This window comes from Netta rufina (assembly GCF_964035555.1).
Source record: "Netta rufina genome assembly, chromosome: 19".
NCBI lineage: Eukaryota > Metazoa > Chordata > Aves > Anseriformes > Anatidae > Netta > Netta rufina.
Window position 1 is genome coordinate 397,950 of NC_140143.1, and position 16,233 is coordinate 414,182.

Below are 16,233 nucleotides of genomic sequence, written 5' to 3' on the forward strand. Positions count from 1 at the left end.
CCGCCGGCCAATCCGGGCAGGGCTGGCAGCGCGCCCGGCCAATGGCGGCGCAGGCGGGAGAGTTCGGATGGGCCGGCCCGGAGCGGGGCGGGGCCGAACGGGGTGGGCGGGGCCCATTGGGGGGCGGGGCCGAGGGGCGGGCACGGAGCGGCCCCGAACGGCCCCTGGCGGCCACGGCGCGGCCCCGGCCCCGACCTCGACCCCGGCGGGCAACGGCCCCGGGGCGGGTCCGGCACGGTACAGCCCGACCCCGGGCGGCCCCGGCAGCCAATGACAGCGGGCGGGCACGGCACGGCCCGACCCGGAACGGCCCCGCTGGGCTCGGCACCGCACGGTGACGGCTCGGCTCGGCACGGCTCTGCTCGGCTCGGCTGAGGCGGCGGCGGCGGCATGGGCCGGGGGCGGTGGCAGCACATGGCGGCGGAGGTAGCGGGGCGGGCGGGCGGGCGGTGGCGGTGGCGCCGGTGCCGGTGCCGGTGCCGCCGGCCCGGTCCCCGCAGCCCCCGCAGCCGCCGCGCGTTCCCGCAGGAGCTGCAGCAGCAGTACTCCCCCAGCCGCTGGGCCCGCCGCCTGCGCGGGGACGCCGCGGTGCGGGCCCACATCGAGGCGGTGACCGCAGGTGAGCGGCGGCACCGGGACACCGACGGGGACACCGGGGACGCCGGGCCCCGAGGGGGCGGCGGCCGCCCGGTCCCGGCGCTGAGCCTGCCCCCGGCCCGCAGGAACGCAGCGGGCGCGGGCCAGCACCCGGACATCGCTGCACGTCCCGTACGGGGAGCAGGACGGCGAGAGGCTCGACCTCTACCTCCCCGAGGAGCCCTCCGAGAGTAGGTGGGGGCCGGGGGGCGGCGGGGCCGGAGGGGGCTGCCCGCTGCTCACCTGTCCCATGCCGTGCTCTGTCCCGTGCTCTGTCCCGTGCCCTGTCCCGTGCCGTGCTGTCCCACGCAGCCTTCCCCGCCTTCGTCTACATCCACGGTGGCTACTGGCAGTCCCTGAGGTAAGGCGGCCCCTCGGTGAGGGCTCCCTTGCGGAGGGAGCTGCCGGCCCTGCTTTTACCTCTTCTTCTCCGGTGAGCGGTGTCCCGCTGGGGCTCGCCGCGGGTGCCCCGGACCCGTGGGTGCCCCCAGGCAGCCCCGCAGGACGCCTGTCCCCGCGGCGTGGCCAGCTTCTGTTCCCCCCAGTAAGGACGCCTCGGGTTTCGCAGCCCCGGCGCTGGTGGCACGGGGCGTCGCGGTGGTGGCGGTGGGTTACGACACAGCTCCCAAAGGTAGGCGCTGTCCCGCTGTGGCCGGGACGCCCCTCGCTGGCCCGGTGCCCTCCTGACCCTGCTCTCTGCCCAGGCCACATGGACGCAATGGTGCTGCAGGTGCGGCGCAGCCTCGCCTTCCTGGCGAAGCAGTACTCCGGGATCAGGTGGGCAGCGCACGGCTCCGTGTCCCCGTCCCCTGCTCCTGCAGCCCCTTCAGGCAGTGAGCCCACATCACTCCCTGGGTGGTTCGGTGCTCGGAGGTGGCTGCAGCAGCAATGGGATGGGGTAAACAAGCCCTGAGCTGTAATAAAACCTCAGTGCCCCAGGCTGAGTGCTGGGCAGCACCCGTCCACGCTCCTTTGTCACTGCAGAAGGGGTTATTTGATGTGCTGGGAACCGTGGCCATGCTGCAGCCTTTGGGGCTGTGCTGCTGCCTCCACTCTGCCTGGGATGTCCCCAAGCAGCACGTGCTGTGCTGTTCCTTCCCGTGTTTGCTCATGGCTCCTTCTCTTTAGGGGAATTTACTTGTGTGGACACTCGGCAGGGGCTCACCTGGCAGCTATGGTGCTGTGCACAGACTGGACGGAGTTTGGAGTGGTTCCTGATATTCGAGGTAGTGTCCAGAGACCTCTGCTCCCCCTGCTCTGGAAGGCTGGTGCTCAGCACCAGGGGGCTGCACCGGGGCATCTCCTGCTTTCCTGACCCAGCTGCTTGGCTCTGAGCTGCCAAGGCCCAAGGACACGTGGCAGTGGGGGCTGCTCCCTGCAGGGAACTTTGCCAGTCTGCTGGTGAGGAGGGGCCTGGGCAGAAAGTCTGCCCAGGGCAGGGCTGCAGCTGAGCTGGTGTCTGCAGCTGGACACGGCCCTCTCTGCTGCCTGTACCAGCTGCCAGAGGCAGCCAGTTCTGCAGTCTGGAAAGCTGAGGGGGATGACCTGACTCAATGGGGGCAGTCCGTGGGTGCTGGGGGGACAAGAACCCGGGCTCCTGGGCAAGCTGCCCTGGGGTCAGCAGCGCTGCCAAGAGCCAAGGTCTTCCTCTGCCCTTTGGAGGCCTGGGACTTGGGCGTGAGGAGGCTGAGCTGCGGGGCCGCTCACCCCCCCCATCTGTGCCTGCAGGAGCTGTCCTGGTGAGCGGCGTGTATGACCTGGAGCCCATTCTGCACACCTACGTGAACGACGCACTGAACATGAGCCGGTGAGGCCGCCTGCCACAGGGATGGGCTTGGGAAGGGGCCCAGGCCGCCTGTGTGTGCGTGGCTTCGGCCAGGGCAGCCCCTGGGCAAGCAGCAGAGCCGTGCAGCCCGCGCTGCCCTCCTGCAGAGCTCTGCCAGCCTCGGCTCAGGGCCTGCAGCCTCTGCCGAGGGCATGGGGTGCACACAGGGGCCCCCTCTTGGAGTGAGAGGCTACTTGGAGTTGGCTGCCACTACGTTTCCTCCCCAGGGAGGTGGCCCAGAGGAACAGCCCCATGCTGTGTGTCACGCAGGCAGTGCCTGCGGCCTGCGAGGTGCTGGTGGCCGTGGCCCAGCACGACTCCCCGGAGTTCCGCAGGCAGTCGCAGGAGTACAGCCAGGTGAGCCCCGCAGCGCCTCGCCCAGCTCCCCGGGGATGCTGCCCGGGCTGTCCTGCTCAGACATATTCTCTCTCTGTGAACCTTCTGCGGCTGGGGTGGTGGCTGCTGTCAGCAGGGGAGGACGTTAGTCCTCAATGAACCATCGCTCCTGCTGCGCTCCGGGCCCTGAGCAGGGCGCGCTGCCCTGTGCTGTCTCCCCGCAGGCCCTGCGCTCAGCCGGCTGGGCTGTCTCCCTGCTGGATCTTGCCAGTGTGGATCATTTTGACATCATCGAGAAGCTGTCGGAGGACACCTACATCCTCACACAGGTGAGGAGCCCCCGTCCCCTGCAGCCAGCATCTTTCGCTGTCCTGAGCACAGCTCAGCCTTGTGGGCCAGGAGGGAGGCTGGTGGTGATGGGGGCTTCCCCTGCCTCGAGGGGCAGCGCAGGACTGCTGCACGGGGCCTGGCTGTCACCTGCAGGGCTTGGAAAGGGGAATCGTTCCCCTGGGTTAGGAGCAGTGGGGCCAGGCACTGTTCACAGCATTTGGTTCCTCATCCCAGATCATTCTGAACATGATTGCAAGAGCCTGATGGCACGTTGGGAGCAAACTGGAGATGGAAACCACAGCCCTGTGCAGGAGATGGAAACCACAGCCTCTGCACCCTGCTCTGCTCCACCCTTGTTCCAGCCTGCTGGGTCTCCTGTGGTGGCACTGGGTGGCTGCTGCCCCAGACACCCCTCTGTAAGGGCTCTCTGGGGCAGATGTGCCTCCTCTGCTCCCCCCAGCCTGCCACCAGGCAGGGGGGCTTGCAGGAGGAGAGCAGCAGTTACCCCCCTGCTGCTCCCTGTGCTGATGTTCCCCCACCGAGGTGCTCCTGTGCCTTGGGGCTGTCCTTGGGGCTGGGCCAGCTGCGGTGCACAGGGCTGCAGGCCTGCTGGGGGTCTGGCTGGATGACCAGGTGATGCAGTTTGCTCCCTCAGGTTCCTCTAAACTACTGATTGCCAAAATGAAATAAAATAGGAATAAATGCTGCCTGGGTGTAAATCCTCCAGGGAAGGCGGTGCTGTGCTCAGCTAGAGTACTCTTAGCTGACACACAGAGAAGCTGCCCTCCTGCAGAGCTCAGGTCCTCAGGAGCTCAGGGAGCTCAGGAGCACCCTTGGGAGGAATTACCCTGCACAGCCATAGCACTGCCAGAACACATTTATTTAGACCCCAGTTGGAGCAGCAAGAGCTGAGCTGAGCACACAGGGCTGCATGGAACACCTCCTGCCCTGCTGTTCCTGTGCAGCCCGGCCCCTACGGCCCCAGATGCTGGGGTGCCTGGAGCGGGGTGCCTGCCTCTGCCCCTGGGTGCTGTGCGGGCTGAGGACCAGAGGGTGCTCAGATGGTGTTTGCTGGGTGAGGAGCTGCCTTGGCACAGCGTGGGTGCTGGTGTCAGCTCTGGGCTCCCCTCCATTCCCAGGGCACGTCTGGGAAGGAGCTCCCTGCTAGGAGGCGTTGGGCTCGCTAGGGAAGCTGTGACCTGCGCTCTCCCGGGGCTCTGGGCTGTCTTGGGGGGCTGCAGGCAGGGGTGGGGGGTGTTGTGCTGCAGCCTGGAGCACGCTGCGGGTGGTCCCAGCCCCTCTGCGGGCTGCAGACCTGCCCGTTGTCCCCCACTGGGGCTGGGGGAGGCACGCTGCCGGCTGGGCTCAGTGCCCCGCAGCACTCGGAGGCCCAGGGCCCAGTCCCAGGGCCAGCCTCTCCTGGCACTTCCTGGCCACAAAGCCCAGCTTGTTCAGTGCCAGCTCGGTGTCGCGGGCTGAGACGTCGCGGTGCCAGACCGCGCGCAGAGTGTGCGCTGCCCAGGGGAAGAGCAGCACGCTGACAGCATGGCCTGTCTCAGCCAGCTCCTCCTCGCTCACTGCCCGCATGTAGGCGCAGAGCTCTGCTGGAGACGGCCAGCCCCCCGGCACCGCCACCATCACCATGTTCGTCTCCACGGCCGGGAGGCTGACGGAGCACAGAGGTGACTGCAGCTCCTGGATGCCTGAGGGAGGCAGGGGCTGTCGGGCTGCCAGCCCGGTGCCCGGCTTCCCCGAGGGGCGGCTGCTCGAGCCCTGCCCAGAGCCCATGCTGGGGCCCCCTGCCCAGGGCCCGAGGTACCTCGAGCGAAGCGCTGGGCGTTGCTGTGGTCTCTGCGCAGCGTCGCCTCTGCCTGCTCCAGCCCGATGCGGGCAGCGGCTGCCAGCACCCCTGCCTGCCGCATCCCTCCGCCCAGCAGCTTCCGCACGCGCCAGGCCTCCGCCACAAACGCCCGGCGGCCGGCCAGCACGGCCCCAGCTGGGGCACCCAGGCCCTGGGGGTCCAGGGGGGCAGCCTGAGCGCTGCCCTGCCCTGGCCATGAGCTGGCGCGCAGCCCCTGCCCCGTGCCCTGAAGGAGGGCGAGGCCCCAGCTTGAGCTGCTCCTGTCCAGTCCCGGGAGCTCCCTCCCTGCCCCAGCTCACCTTGGAGAAGCAGAGGGACACCGAGTCGCAGTGCTGGGTGATCTGTGCTGGCTCCACGGCCTGGGCCACTGCCGCGTTCAGCAGCCGCGCTCCGTCCATGTGCACCCGCAGCCCATAGCGCTCCGCGAGCTGGTGGACCTGGGCAGGGGCGGAGGAGCCACCGGTGTCCCCGGGAGCTGCTGGTGCCCCCTGGAGCTGCTGCCGCCAGCCCCTCCATGAGCCCCTCCGTGCCACCCGCCGCCGGCTCCCACCTGCTGGAGGTGGGCGAGGGGCAGCGCGCGGCCCCCGGCCGAGCTGTGCGTGTTCTCCAGGCAGACGAGCTCGGGGCGGGGATGGTACCGGCTGCCGTGGGCCTCCCGGACGGCCAGCTCCAGCTGCTCCAGGTCCAAGGTGCCGTCGGGCAGGTCCTGCAGCGCCTGGGAGTGCACCCCAGCCACCTGCGCCCAGGGAGCGGAGCTGGGGGGGACCGGCCCTGCCCTCCCCGTCCCCTCCATCCCTGCCTCCAGCGCCAGCCCCGGGCTGCGGCTCGGGCCGTGCCGTCCCGGGCCGGGCCGGAGCCTTCCATGCGGCCCCGGCAGCCAGAGGAGGGCAGCAGCAAGCCGCCGTGCCCGCAGGGAGCCGTGCTGGGGCCGGAGCCCGGCACCTACCTGCGCCACCCCGCCGTGCTCGTAGACGTGCAGATGCGCCCCGGCGCCCAGGAGCAGCTGAGCCCCCCTGCGCTGGCAGTGGCACATCACTGCGGCACAGAGGGGCCGTGAGGGAGCTGCGCGGCCGCGGGCAGCCCCGAGCAGGGCGGCTCAGCTGGGGATGCCCGCGGCCCTGCGGCTCTGGTGCTTTGCAGGGCTCCGGTGCCGGCCGCGGCACCGCTCTGCAGCAGGACATCGCCTGCGGGACGGGGGCACGACCCTGGGGGAGTGCTGGAGCTGCTCCGAGCGTGGGGCAGGTCCTCGTGGGGCCTGCCTGCCATGGCAGGAGGCAGGGGAGCAGGGTGAGGGTGGGGAGCAGCTGGGGGGGCCCTGCTCGCCCTCCCTGCCCCATGCACGCACGTGGCCAGAGCTGGAGCGGAGCCCACCCTCCTTGCAGCACACAGCAGAGCCCTGCTCATGCGCGGGGCAGGAAAGCGAGCTGGGTAAAGGTTAATGGAGCACGAGGGGTGGCCATGGGAACCCTCTCCACCAGTAAGGGGAAGCAGGACAGCAGCTCTGGGGTCTGGCTGGATTCATGCTGCACTGTTGAAGCTTTTGGTTGAATGGGCTGAGCACACCAGGAGAGGCACCCAGCTGAGCAGGAGCTCCGAGCTGCCTTCTCCACCGGGCTCTCCCCTGTGGCCATTCGGACGTGATGTACCTGGAGCTTTCTGAGCAGAACCGGGGCTCTCCTAGAGAGGAGTGAGGCTGGGGAGGGAGAGCTGCACTGAGCTCTGGGCACTCACCTGCAATGAGGTTTGCCATCGTGGCTGTGGGTACAAAAAGGGCATCTTCCATCCCTAGCAACTTTGCGGCCAGGTGCTGCAGCTCTGCATGGAGGAAAGGCACAGACAGCCTGAGTGCTGGCCCTTGGAGGGGGCACCGCAGCCCCGTGACCCACAGCCTTGGCCCCCTCCCCAGCCCTGGCCCCGCTGTCCCTTGCAGCTCAGGAGCAGCTTCCCCCGTGCTCACCATTGACCGTGGGATCCTCGCCATAGTCATCATCTCCCACAGCAGCCTGGGCCATGGCACGCCTCATTGCCTCGCTGGGCTGGGTGACGGTGTCGCTGCGCAGGTCCACCACGTGCTGCGGGTGCCTGCTGGGGACAGCGGGGTCCCTGCAGCTGCGCCAGTCCCCGGGGACAGGCCTGCCCCGCACCCCCGTGCCCTGCACCAAGCCAGACCCCGCAGCAGTGGCTGTGCAGAGCTGGGCCTGCACCAGCACCTGCTCTGGGAGGGTCCCGTGCAGCCCACCCAGGCGGTGCTGAGCCCAGCCGTGACCCCCAGCCTGCTGCCAGCTGCCTGCACGCACCCCAGGGCCGCTCCGCCCCGCACCGGCCACGCATCGCCCCCGGCTCCGGTGCCCCCATTCGCCCTGCTGCTGCTGTGGCGGGGCCCCGGTTTGTGCAGCCAGGCCCGGCGGAGCGCAGCGCCCGCGCCCCGCACCGCCAGCATCGCCGGGACCGCCGGGATGGCCGGGACCGCCCCGCCGCAAGGGCTCCCGGGGCGCGTAGTCCGTGCAGGGACAGGCCGTCCTGCACCGCTGCCTGCGGCCCAGCCGGCCACGCTCCCCAGCGGGGCTGCAGCGTGGGGGGCAGCCCGAGGCCACCCAGGCTGTGAGGGCTGCAACCCGAGGGACAGCCGGGGATGGCGGGTGCCCCGCTGCTGCCTCACGGGCCCCCAGGCACCCCCCGGGGCCGGCTCAGGGGATGTTGGTGCCCTGCAGCGCCCGGCCCTCTGCAGATCCTCCCCGTCCCATGCCCCTGTGCCGTGCCTGTGGCCGCTCGGGTGTCACCATGGGGGCAGGTGGAGGTTGGGGCTGTGGGGTGGGCGCTGCTTGATGCCCCCGTGCCCCCCTGTGGCCCCTCGTCCCACCGGCAGGGCTGCCCGGGGAGCCCGGGTGGCACGAGGCTGCCTGCCCCGCTCAGCTGCGGCTCCTCGGGCAGACCTGCGAGTCTGCACGCACACAGAGAAGTGTGTTTAATGGCAATTGCTGCCGCCACGCTGCTGACAGGAAAGGCACGGGGTGACCTTTGCTGCTGGGAATCGTCTCCAGCTTCTGGCTGCATCTGCCCCTGCAAACAGCTGACAAGCAGCCCTGTGGCACTGCCGGGTAAACACGGATTAGAGCAGTGCTGCTGTCAGCCGCGGGCAGCTCCGCAGCTCTCAGCACTTTCTGCACTGGGGAGGGGGAACTGTGGGCACCTGGCTGCTGGCACAAATCCCTGGCACAGCAGCGAGACCCCCGCCTCCTTGCCCTCGGGCTGGACCGGGTGGGAGGCTGCACACGCGGGATGCTCCATGGACACAGCGGGCCTGCACCCCTGGGCTGTGCCCCTTGTGCTGCAGGAGGAGCGGGGCTGCCACGGGCTGGGCGCTGCAGCTTGCTGGTGCTGGGGGATGGCGATGCAGGGCCCCCTCCCTCCCCTCAGGGGCCTGGTGCCGCTCCTCTCATGCATGCTGTGCCCGCAGCCTCCCCGTGCCATGTTCCCGGTGCAGCCGCATGCATTGTGGCCCCGCTCTGCTGCTGCCTTCCTCCTCCATCGCCCGGCCCCGGCCCCCGCAGCCCCCCTGGCTCGCTGCCCGCACTCCTGGGCGCGGGGCCTCCTCGCTGCCGCCCGCCACAGCCCGCGCTGTCACCCTGCAGATGAGTGAGCCATAAACAGTCCTTCACAGAGACGTTTTTCACACACAGGGCCACATGTTAACAGTTTTTCTTTATTTACTGCCTCCATTTCCTCTTTGTTCCAGGAACTTGTCCTCCAACTTCAAGCTGCTCATGATTAGGCAAAAAGGCCTCTAATCTCCCCGATCTGATTTACCGTCACTGAGAGCAGACGCTTCCCGTTACTGGCCCTGGACCTGGGAGCACGGACAGCCGAGCTCTGCCGGCTCCCCGCGCCTCGCCTCTCCTCCCCGAGGCTTCCCCGCCGCACGCGCTGCCTTCCCAGCAGCTTCCCCTTCCAGTAAGCGTGCGGCAGCCTCGCGGCCAGGCCGTGGGCGAAGGGCTGGGGGAAGCGTGCCCGTGGGCTGGGCACCCGGCACCTCCAGGCGGATGCCTCGCGCCTTGGCTGCGGCCCCCTCGGCTGCTTGCCCACCCGCTCCTGCTGCTCCTGGCACTGCCGGCGGGGCCCGGGGTGCCCGTAGGGCTGTCAGGCCAACATCAGCACCATGCACGGCCTGGGGCTGGGTGCGGTGTCTGCAATGCTGAGCTCAGGGACTGGCGGGGCTGTGCGGGGTTTTGCAGCCTCCCACCAGCAGCTCCGTGGCGGCCCTGGTGTGGGCCTGGAGTTTGGCACCAGGCAGGGGACACCTCGCTGGAGGTGGCCGAGCCCTTTGCAGCACCTTGCTGCGTGGTGAGGATCCTCTGCGGACTGCCGGGTCCTGCAGCCCCCTCACTGCAAGCCACCGGGGCTCTGCCTGCGATGCTCAGCACCAGGAGCGGCCTCAGCAGGACCCCGCAGCCGCCAGCATCTGTCCCCCCACCCCCCCCAGGCCACGTGGAGCCCAGCGGGGCCGTGGGGGGGCTCAGCGGGAGCCAGCACCGGGCACCCAGGGGAGGGCTTGTGGCCGCGTGCGGGGCTGGAGGAGCCAAGGCCACAGGCGCGTGGGCAGCCCGAGGGCAGTGCTGGCGCCTGGCTGGCAGCCGGGGGGCTTGGCTGGTGCCTGGGGGGGCTCAGCCGGGGCCAGGCTGGCCACGGGCTTGTGGCCACCACCTGCCAGCACCGACCCAGCGGTTCCCGGCCCCACCGAGCGTGCAGCCGCCGTCGGGCTGAGCGCATGCTGTGAAGGTGCCTCCCCAGGGCTAAAATTAGCTGCTGGGCCCTGGCCGAGGAGCGGATCCCACATCCCGCTGGGGAGGATCGGGTTTCCCTACGCCCTCCCCCTGCCACAGGAGCTGGCAGCCGCTGGGGCGATTCCCGGAGCCGGGCCGGGCTCCCCCCTGCCTCCGGCCCCACAGGCGGCTCTGCAGCAGCCAGGGCCCGGCACCGCGCCCCTGCCCGCACTGGCAGCACACCTCCTGCCCCCCCGGCTGCCACCCTGGGGCTGGGGGCCCTGCTGGGTGTCCTCCCTGTGGGTCCCTCGGGGGGGGCTTGGGCTGGGGGCTGGTGCAGCTCCAGGCTCCTCACCCATCGCTGCGGCCGGGGCTGAGCCACTGCCCCCCCCTGCACACACGTGTGCCCAGGGCCGCCGGCCAGGCTGTGCGGACACGGCTTGGGGAGCACCGGGAGCTCTGCTCCCTGCCTCCCAGACAGAGGGCTGAGGGGGCTGGGGGCTGCTGGGGTGCACCCGCTGCCGCCTGGGGTGTGCACTCCCTGATTGCTGCCCTGCTCCTGCTGGGGCTCTGCGTGGGGCGGGGGCAGGATGGGGCTTGGGGCTGCCCTGCCGGGGCTCTGGGCCAGGGAAGGGTCTCTCAGTGGGGCCTTCGGGGGGTTGGGTGCAGCAAGATGCCTGGTTCTGCTCGGGTTTGGGACTACTGGATTTGGGACTACTTTGGGTTTGGGTGCTACTGGAGCTGTGGAGGCAGCCCTGCCGGGCTGCAGGGTGTGCGGTGCAGGGCCTGCGGGGTGCTGGTGCCACGGGGCATCCCATGCCATGGGGAGGTGGGCTGGCTGCAGCCCTCGCCACGTGCTGGGGGTGTTTTCCTCTTGTGCTGCCTTGGCCCCACGACCTCGCAGTGTGCTCTGTGGGGCGCGATAACTTATCCAGCAGGCTGGAGCTGGCCAGCCCTGGAGGGCCCCGCTAAGGCCTGGGCAAAGGGAGCGTGAGCATCAATCATCCCCGAGTGGTAGGAGCCGTGGAGCCAACTGATTTCCTACTGTCGGGAACCATGGAGCGATGCCTGGAAGCGCTGGGATGTGCTGGGCTCCTGGCTCAGCCTGTCAGGGGGACAGCCAGGCCTCCGACACGCTGTGCTGTGCCGTGCTGTGCCACGTTGTGCCGTGCTGTGCCGTGCCACGTTGTGCTGTCCCACGCTGTGCCACGCTGTGCTGCGCTGGGCCGTGCCACGTTGTGCGATGCCATGCCACATTGTGCTGTGCCGTGCCACGTTGTGCTGTCCCGTGCCATGCCACACTGTGCTGTGCCGTGCTATGCCACGTGCTGTCCCATGCCGTGCCGCGTTGTGCAGTGCTGCTGCCCATGCCAGGTCATGCTGGAGGTGCAGGCTGGCACCGAGGGTGGGGTGCTGTGTGGCCCCTCCGCACCAGCTGCCAGCCCTGGCCCCTCCATAAGTGCCCCCGCGTGCGGGAGCCACCAGGGCTGCCCAGCACGGCCAGTCTTGTGGCTGTCCCCGTGTGCCGGCACCGTGCCGTGCCGTGCCGCGCCTTTGACGTGTTCGATCCAAGCTCTTCGGGCGCACTCCGGCAGCCGTTCGCACGTGCGGCACCCGAATGAGACCGAGCCCCGAACAAAGCCTCGACGGCCCCGCCTGGACACCGGGGAGCACCCGGCGGGCGCCGCGGCCCCAGCACGGCTCGGGGGGGCGGCCCGGAGGAGCGGCGGGGGCCCGGCCGGCGGGGGGCCGGGCTCGTCGACACCGGCGGCCCCCCCCCCGAGGAGGCACCGCGGCGGTGCAGGGGCCGGGTCCCCCGGCGGAGCGGGGCCCGGGGCCGGGCGGGGAGGCTCCGGGCGGCAGCCCCGAAGCCGCCGCGTCCCGGCCACCCCGGGCAAGCCAGCGCCGGGGCCGCCCGGTGCCCGCCGAGCTGCGGGCGGCCCGGGAGCGGCGGCGGAGGGGCGGCCGGGCCGGGCGCCCCCATCCAACCTGCCGGCCGCCCGGGTGACCCCTCCCTCCGCCGGCAACAACTTTTCCAGTAAACCCACTGCAGAAATCCCGGCTTCCCGACAGGCCCGCCCCTCGGCTGCCCTGCGGGTGGGGGCCGCGGCGCTTAACCCTTCCCGGCCGGGCGCAGGTGGGAGCGCGCCCGGCGGCGGCTCCGCGCCCGGCGAGACCCCCCCCGGGGCGGCGGGCGAGGGGCCGGGGCCGGAGGCGCCCCGCGGGGCCGCGCGCCCTCGAGGAGCGCGGTGGGCTTCGTGCGCCAGGCGCGGGGCGGCCGTGCCACGGGGGTCCCACCGCGGGTGGCGGCGGGTCCGGGGGTCGAGGGAGAGCGCTCAGACCCCCGGCCCCCTCCCGACCCCCCTCCCGGACGGCCACTGCGCCCCGGCCCCGCGGAGGCGCGGGGGGAAGGCAGGCTGGCATCGCGGTGCGGGGCCGTGCCGAGCGGTCACTGCCAGCGCTGCGAGGCCTTTTCAGGGTGTGGGTGACACCGTGGGGGTGACACCGTGGGGGTGACACCGCGGGGAGGGGGCTCAGCCCCGCGGCAGGGCAGGAGCATCCCGAAGGCTGAGGAGCCAGAGCACGGTCTGGGATAGATGCAGATACCTGGGGGACACCCGAGTGTGGCTCCTGCCCATGGCACAGCGAGGCACCGGGTCCCCCGGCGGGACGGTGTCCTGCCCGCCCCCAGCTGAGCAGCAGAGAGGTGCTGTGCAGGGCTGCGTGGTGCCGGTGCTGCTTGGTGGGGTGCAGCCCTCCCCACAGGCAGCGGGCACCCCCAGCCAGGCCCAGCTCAGCCGCTGGGAGCAGTGGGTGAGCGTGACCCGTGGGGACAGGAGGGAGCCGTGGCCATCGCAGCCCTGCCTGCGCCCTCCTCGCCCCCCGCAGGAGCCAGCCGGGCCGGGGCAGCAGCCTGGCTGTGTGAGGGGCTGGGCTGGGAGGGGGTCCTGGTGCTGGACGGCTCCTGCGAGGTGGGGAGCAGCTCTTGGGGGCACTCTGGGAGGGAGGTGGCGCTGCACAGGGGCACGGGGGCTGGCATGCCCTTCCCAGCGCCCCCGGGATCGGGGCTCCGTGCTGGGCTGCCCCTGGCGTGCCCTGCCTGCCGCCAGCCCTGGCCCCACGCTGGCTGCTGCACTGGCCCAGGCAGGGCTGAGGTAAGTGCTGTAATTGTTTTCTCTGTGGCCCGAGATGAATAATTGAGAGGTCTTTGAGGAGAATTAATTAGCCCGTTTATTGGCAGTAAATGCTTTTCTCCAGATGATGAAATAGATCCTGCGCCACACGTGGGGCGGGCGGATGCAGGTCGCTGAGGTTGCTCTGGAGCTCACCAGTGCCAGGTCTGCGCGCTGGCTGTGCTGGTGCCCTGTGCCCACCATGGGGCAGGCGTGCTGGTGCCGGTGCCTGCTCCACCACCTCCTGCAGCCCCGTGTGCCTGGAGCATGCTGTGCCCATGGGAACCTGGCATGGGCAGGAGCAGGGGCACTGAGGGGCAGGAGACCCCACCTGGAAGCTCCTTCCAGGCTGCTCTGCAAAGGGCAGACCAGAGGGTGTCTCTTGGGCAAATCCCTCTGTTTTTGGCCGAGCTGTGCCCCGCTGCACAGCACAGCACGGCATGGCACAGGGGTGCAGAGGGGCAGGAGTGAGGCACAGAGTCCCTTGGCTGCCTGAAGCCCTTGGCTGAGCCGCGCTGCCCACCTGAGCCAGTCCCTTGGTCACCCACTGCTGGCACCCCTGCTGTCCCCATGTCCCTCCTGGTCATTTGTGCTGCCACGGTGGTGTTGGAAGGGGAGACCCCAGCATGTGGCAGGGGGACCCTCTGCCCCCCACCGTGCCATGGCTGCCCTCTGCCTCCCGGCTTGCAGCCTGTCCTGGGGGCTCCCACCCTGAGCAGGCCCCCGTGCGTCCCTTTCCTTGCAGGTGCCAAGGTGGTGCCAGCCGGGAGCTTGGGGCTTGCATCTCTCACATCTCCTGTGCCTCCTCCCCTCCTCCCCCGGGTGTGAGGGGAAGGGCCATGCATGGCCAGAAATGCTTAAACAAGGATTTCCTTGTTGCTGCACGAGCTGTTTGCCTTGCTCCCAGGCCAGCCGTTAATGAGGTTTGGCAGGAGGCACTGGCAGCCCCAGCCATTGGATTTCTATAAATCAACCTGGTGCTAATGCACGGGGCTGGCTGGGATGGATCTGCTCAGCCTCGGTGCACGGGTTCGCAGCCCGCGGGCTGCCCGGTGTTGCCTGCTGTGGAGGGGAGGCTGTGCGCAGCCAGCCCAGCCACCGGGGCCGGGGTTGCTCTGCCACAGCGAGATGTTAATGTTGTTTGTGGGTTTGTGCAGTTGGATGAGCTGTGCCCGGATCCAGGGGCAGGTTGGGTTTGGCAGCACCGGGGCGGCTGTGCAGGCCCCTCTGGGCGCAGAGCAGCTCCTTGGGGGAGCCGTAGGCAGCCTCTGGGCACGGAGCATCCTGGAAAGGCGGGGAGGGGGCTGCGGCTTCCCAGCAGGCCGGCTGGAGCGGCCCCTGCAGCTGTTCATTTCCAGGAAAGTGTAAAACAAAATAAAGCAGCTCCCCACGGCCAAAGTCCTGCTGCGTCCTGGTCCTCCCCCCTCGCCCCCCGCCTCCCTTCCCCCAGACCCTGCAGAGGCTGCTGCGTGCTCAGCACCGCTGGGGCAGGGGGATGGTGTGGGGGCAGCGTGGGGACGGCTCTGCCCCACGTGTGCCCTGCTGTGGGGCCGGGGCCGCGGCTGCCCCACACCCCAGGCCTCCTGTGCGTGACGCACGCCCTGTGTCCCCCTGCCCCCGGGCAGCGTCAGGCATGCAAAGCAGGGTAAGCAAATTACCCAGCCCTACGGGAAGCATCGCTGCAGCTGTGCCTGGTGGCTGCCACCCCGGCCCGTGGCCACTGCCAGGAAACGGCGCCGTGGCCACGGGGCCCCGCACGTGGGCTCCTTGTGCTGGGGCTGCCTGTGGCAGGCGAGCGGCTGCGGCTGGCCCGGTGCTGGGCTGCGTCCCCCCGGCGTGGCTGGGCCTGGGCTCGCTGCGGGGGATTTGCCCCAGGCCTTCGGGAGGGCGGCTCTCGGCGCCTTTCCCCCGGCACAGTGCTCTCCGCAGCCCTTTGTGCAGGAAAGGAGGCGCCAGGAAGCGGGCCCTGTTATCTCTGCTTCCCCACAGCGATGCGCTCGGCTCTCCAGCACGGGCCCCACCAGAACAAGGGCGGCCAGGGCCGTTTGCTCCCCTCACCTGGGGTTGCTTTTGTTTTGTCTGGGGTCCTACAGGGCTTGTCTCCTCATGCTGCGCTCACCAGCCCGGGGCTCTCCCGCAGCAGCTCCTGCCAGCTTTGCACGGCCAGCTTTGTCAGAGCCCCCTCGCCGGCTGGAGCTCACTGCCTCCCGCAGCGCTGCCTGGCCCCTGCCAGCACAGGGATGCTCTGAGCCCCCTGTGTGCCCCCGCTCGCCTGGTGCCCGCCTGATCTCCCCATCCAGCCCTGTGCTGGGAGGGCTCGGTGCAGGTTGGGCATCGCAGTGCTCGTCATGGGAGCCCCGGCAGCCAGCACCAGGGATGTTGGGCAGGAGAAGGGACCGGGACGAGCCCACCCGGGCAGGGTCTGGAGCAGGATGCTGGAGCGAGCGGGACCCCGCACCGCGATGGGCATGGGCTGGGGGCTGCCACTGTCACTGCTGCAGCCACGTTTACTGCAGAGCTGCCGGGGAGCAGCCAGGGCCGCAGTCGGCGTCTGGCTTAGAGGAAGAGCTGCCCGTCTCAAAGATGACGTTTCAGTTCCTGCTCAGAGTGTGCTTCCCCCTTTATCAAGAAACCCCTCTGCTCTCGCTGGGAAAGAGTTTCTGCAACATGTGGAAACTGAGAGAAACCCCCAGCCCCAGCACAGCCCTGCCGCCCGCCTGGGCTCGGCCCAGCAGCTCCCACGGGGCCACCGCTGGCTGCCCGGAAAGCCCCGGCCGCAGCCCCCTCCCCACCGCCCCGCCGGCCCTGCTGGGGGTGCCCCTGGGCTGGCAGCGTCCCTGAGCTGTGTGACCCTGCAGGGGGCTGCATGGGGAGGTCAGGGGGGCTGCCAGCCGCTGTCCCTCTGTGCGCAGCAGGACGCCTCCTCGGCTCCCGACCGCCCAGGGTGCTGCCAGCACGAACCTGGGCAGGATGCGCAGGGCAGAGGGAAGATGGGGGAAGATGCTGCTGCTGAGACCGTGCACCCACCGAGGCTGGGTCTGGCCACTTCCCCTCCTTTCAGCACCTGCTCCTGAGTGCGAGAGCAGCTGGGGGCTCCGACCCGCGTCCAACCGCCGCGGTGACAAGCTGCCAGCAGCGGTTGCGCGGTGCTGAGCACAGGCGGTGCCGGCACGCCCGGGGCCCCACGGGGACTTGGTTTTGGCTGTGCAGCTGCGGGGAGCGCAGGGGGCACAGTGGTGTGGGCAGGGGAGCCCGTGCCACCACGGGAAGCCAGGCTCATCCCTTGGCAGCCCCGGGGTCCCCAGCGGCTCC

General features: G+C 70.2%; 2 protein-coding genes across 3 annotated transcripts; one reads left to right on the forward strand and one right to left on the reverse strand.

Moving 5' to 3' along the window:
• The first annotated feature begins 145 nt into the window (after window positions 1–145).
• On the forward strand, window positions 146–3,799 carry AFMID (arylformamidase). The gene is made up of 11 exons (XM_084298300.1): window positions 146–426; window positions 529–619; window positions 723–827; window positions 949–997; window positions 1,182–1,267; window positions 1,341–1,413; window positions 1,765–1,862; window positions 2,365–2,443; window positions 2,689–2,818; window positions 3,022–3,126; window positions 3,362–3,799. The coding sequence occupies exons 1-11, from the start codon at window positions 391–393 to the stop codon at window positions 3,389–3,391; spliced, it is 882 nt and encodes a 293-aa protein (XP_084154426.1). The 5' UTR covers window positions 146–390; the 3' UTR covers window positions 3,392–3,799.
• A 276-nt stretch (window positions 3,800–4,075) lies between these two features.
• LOC311216841 (uncharacterized protein) lies at window positions 4,076–7,427 on the reverse strand. Of its 2 annotated transcripts, none has more exons than XM_084298397.1 (8): window positions 7,286–7,427; window positions 6,946–7,070; window positions 6,720–6,803; window positions 5,935–6,023; window positions 5,539–5,724; window positions 5,288–5,425; window positions 4,947–5,139; window positions 4,076–4,830 (listed from the first exon to the last, which is right to left on the reverse strand). In XM_084298397.1, the coding sequence occupies exons 2-8, from the start codon at window positions 7,010–7,012 to the stop codon at window positions 4,493–4,495; spliced, it is 1,095 nt and encodes a 364-aa protein (XP_084154523.1). In that variant the 5' UTR covers window positions 7,013–7,070; window positions 7,286–7,427; the 3' UTR covers window positions 4,076–4,492. The 2 variants fall into 2 exon arrangements, with proteins under 2 accessions (XP_084154523.1, XP_084154522.1); XM_084298396.1 differs by having other exon boundaries at window positions 6,946–7,073.
• Window positions 7,428–16,233: the final 8,806 nt, after the last annotated feature.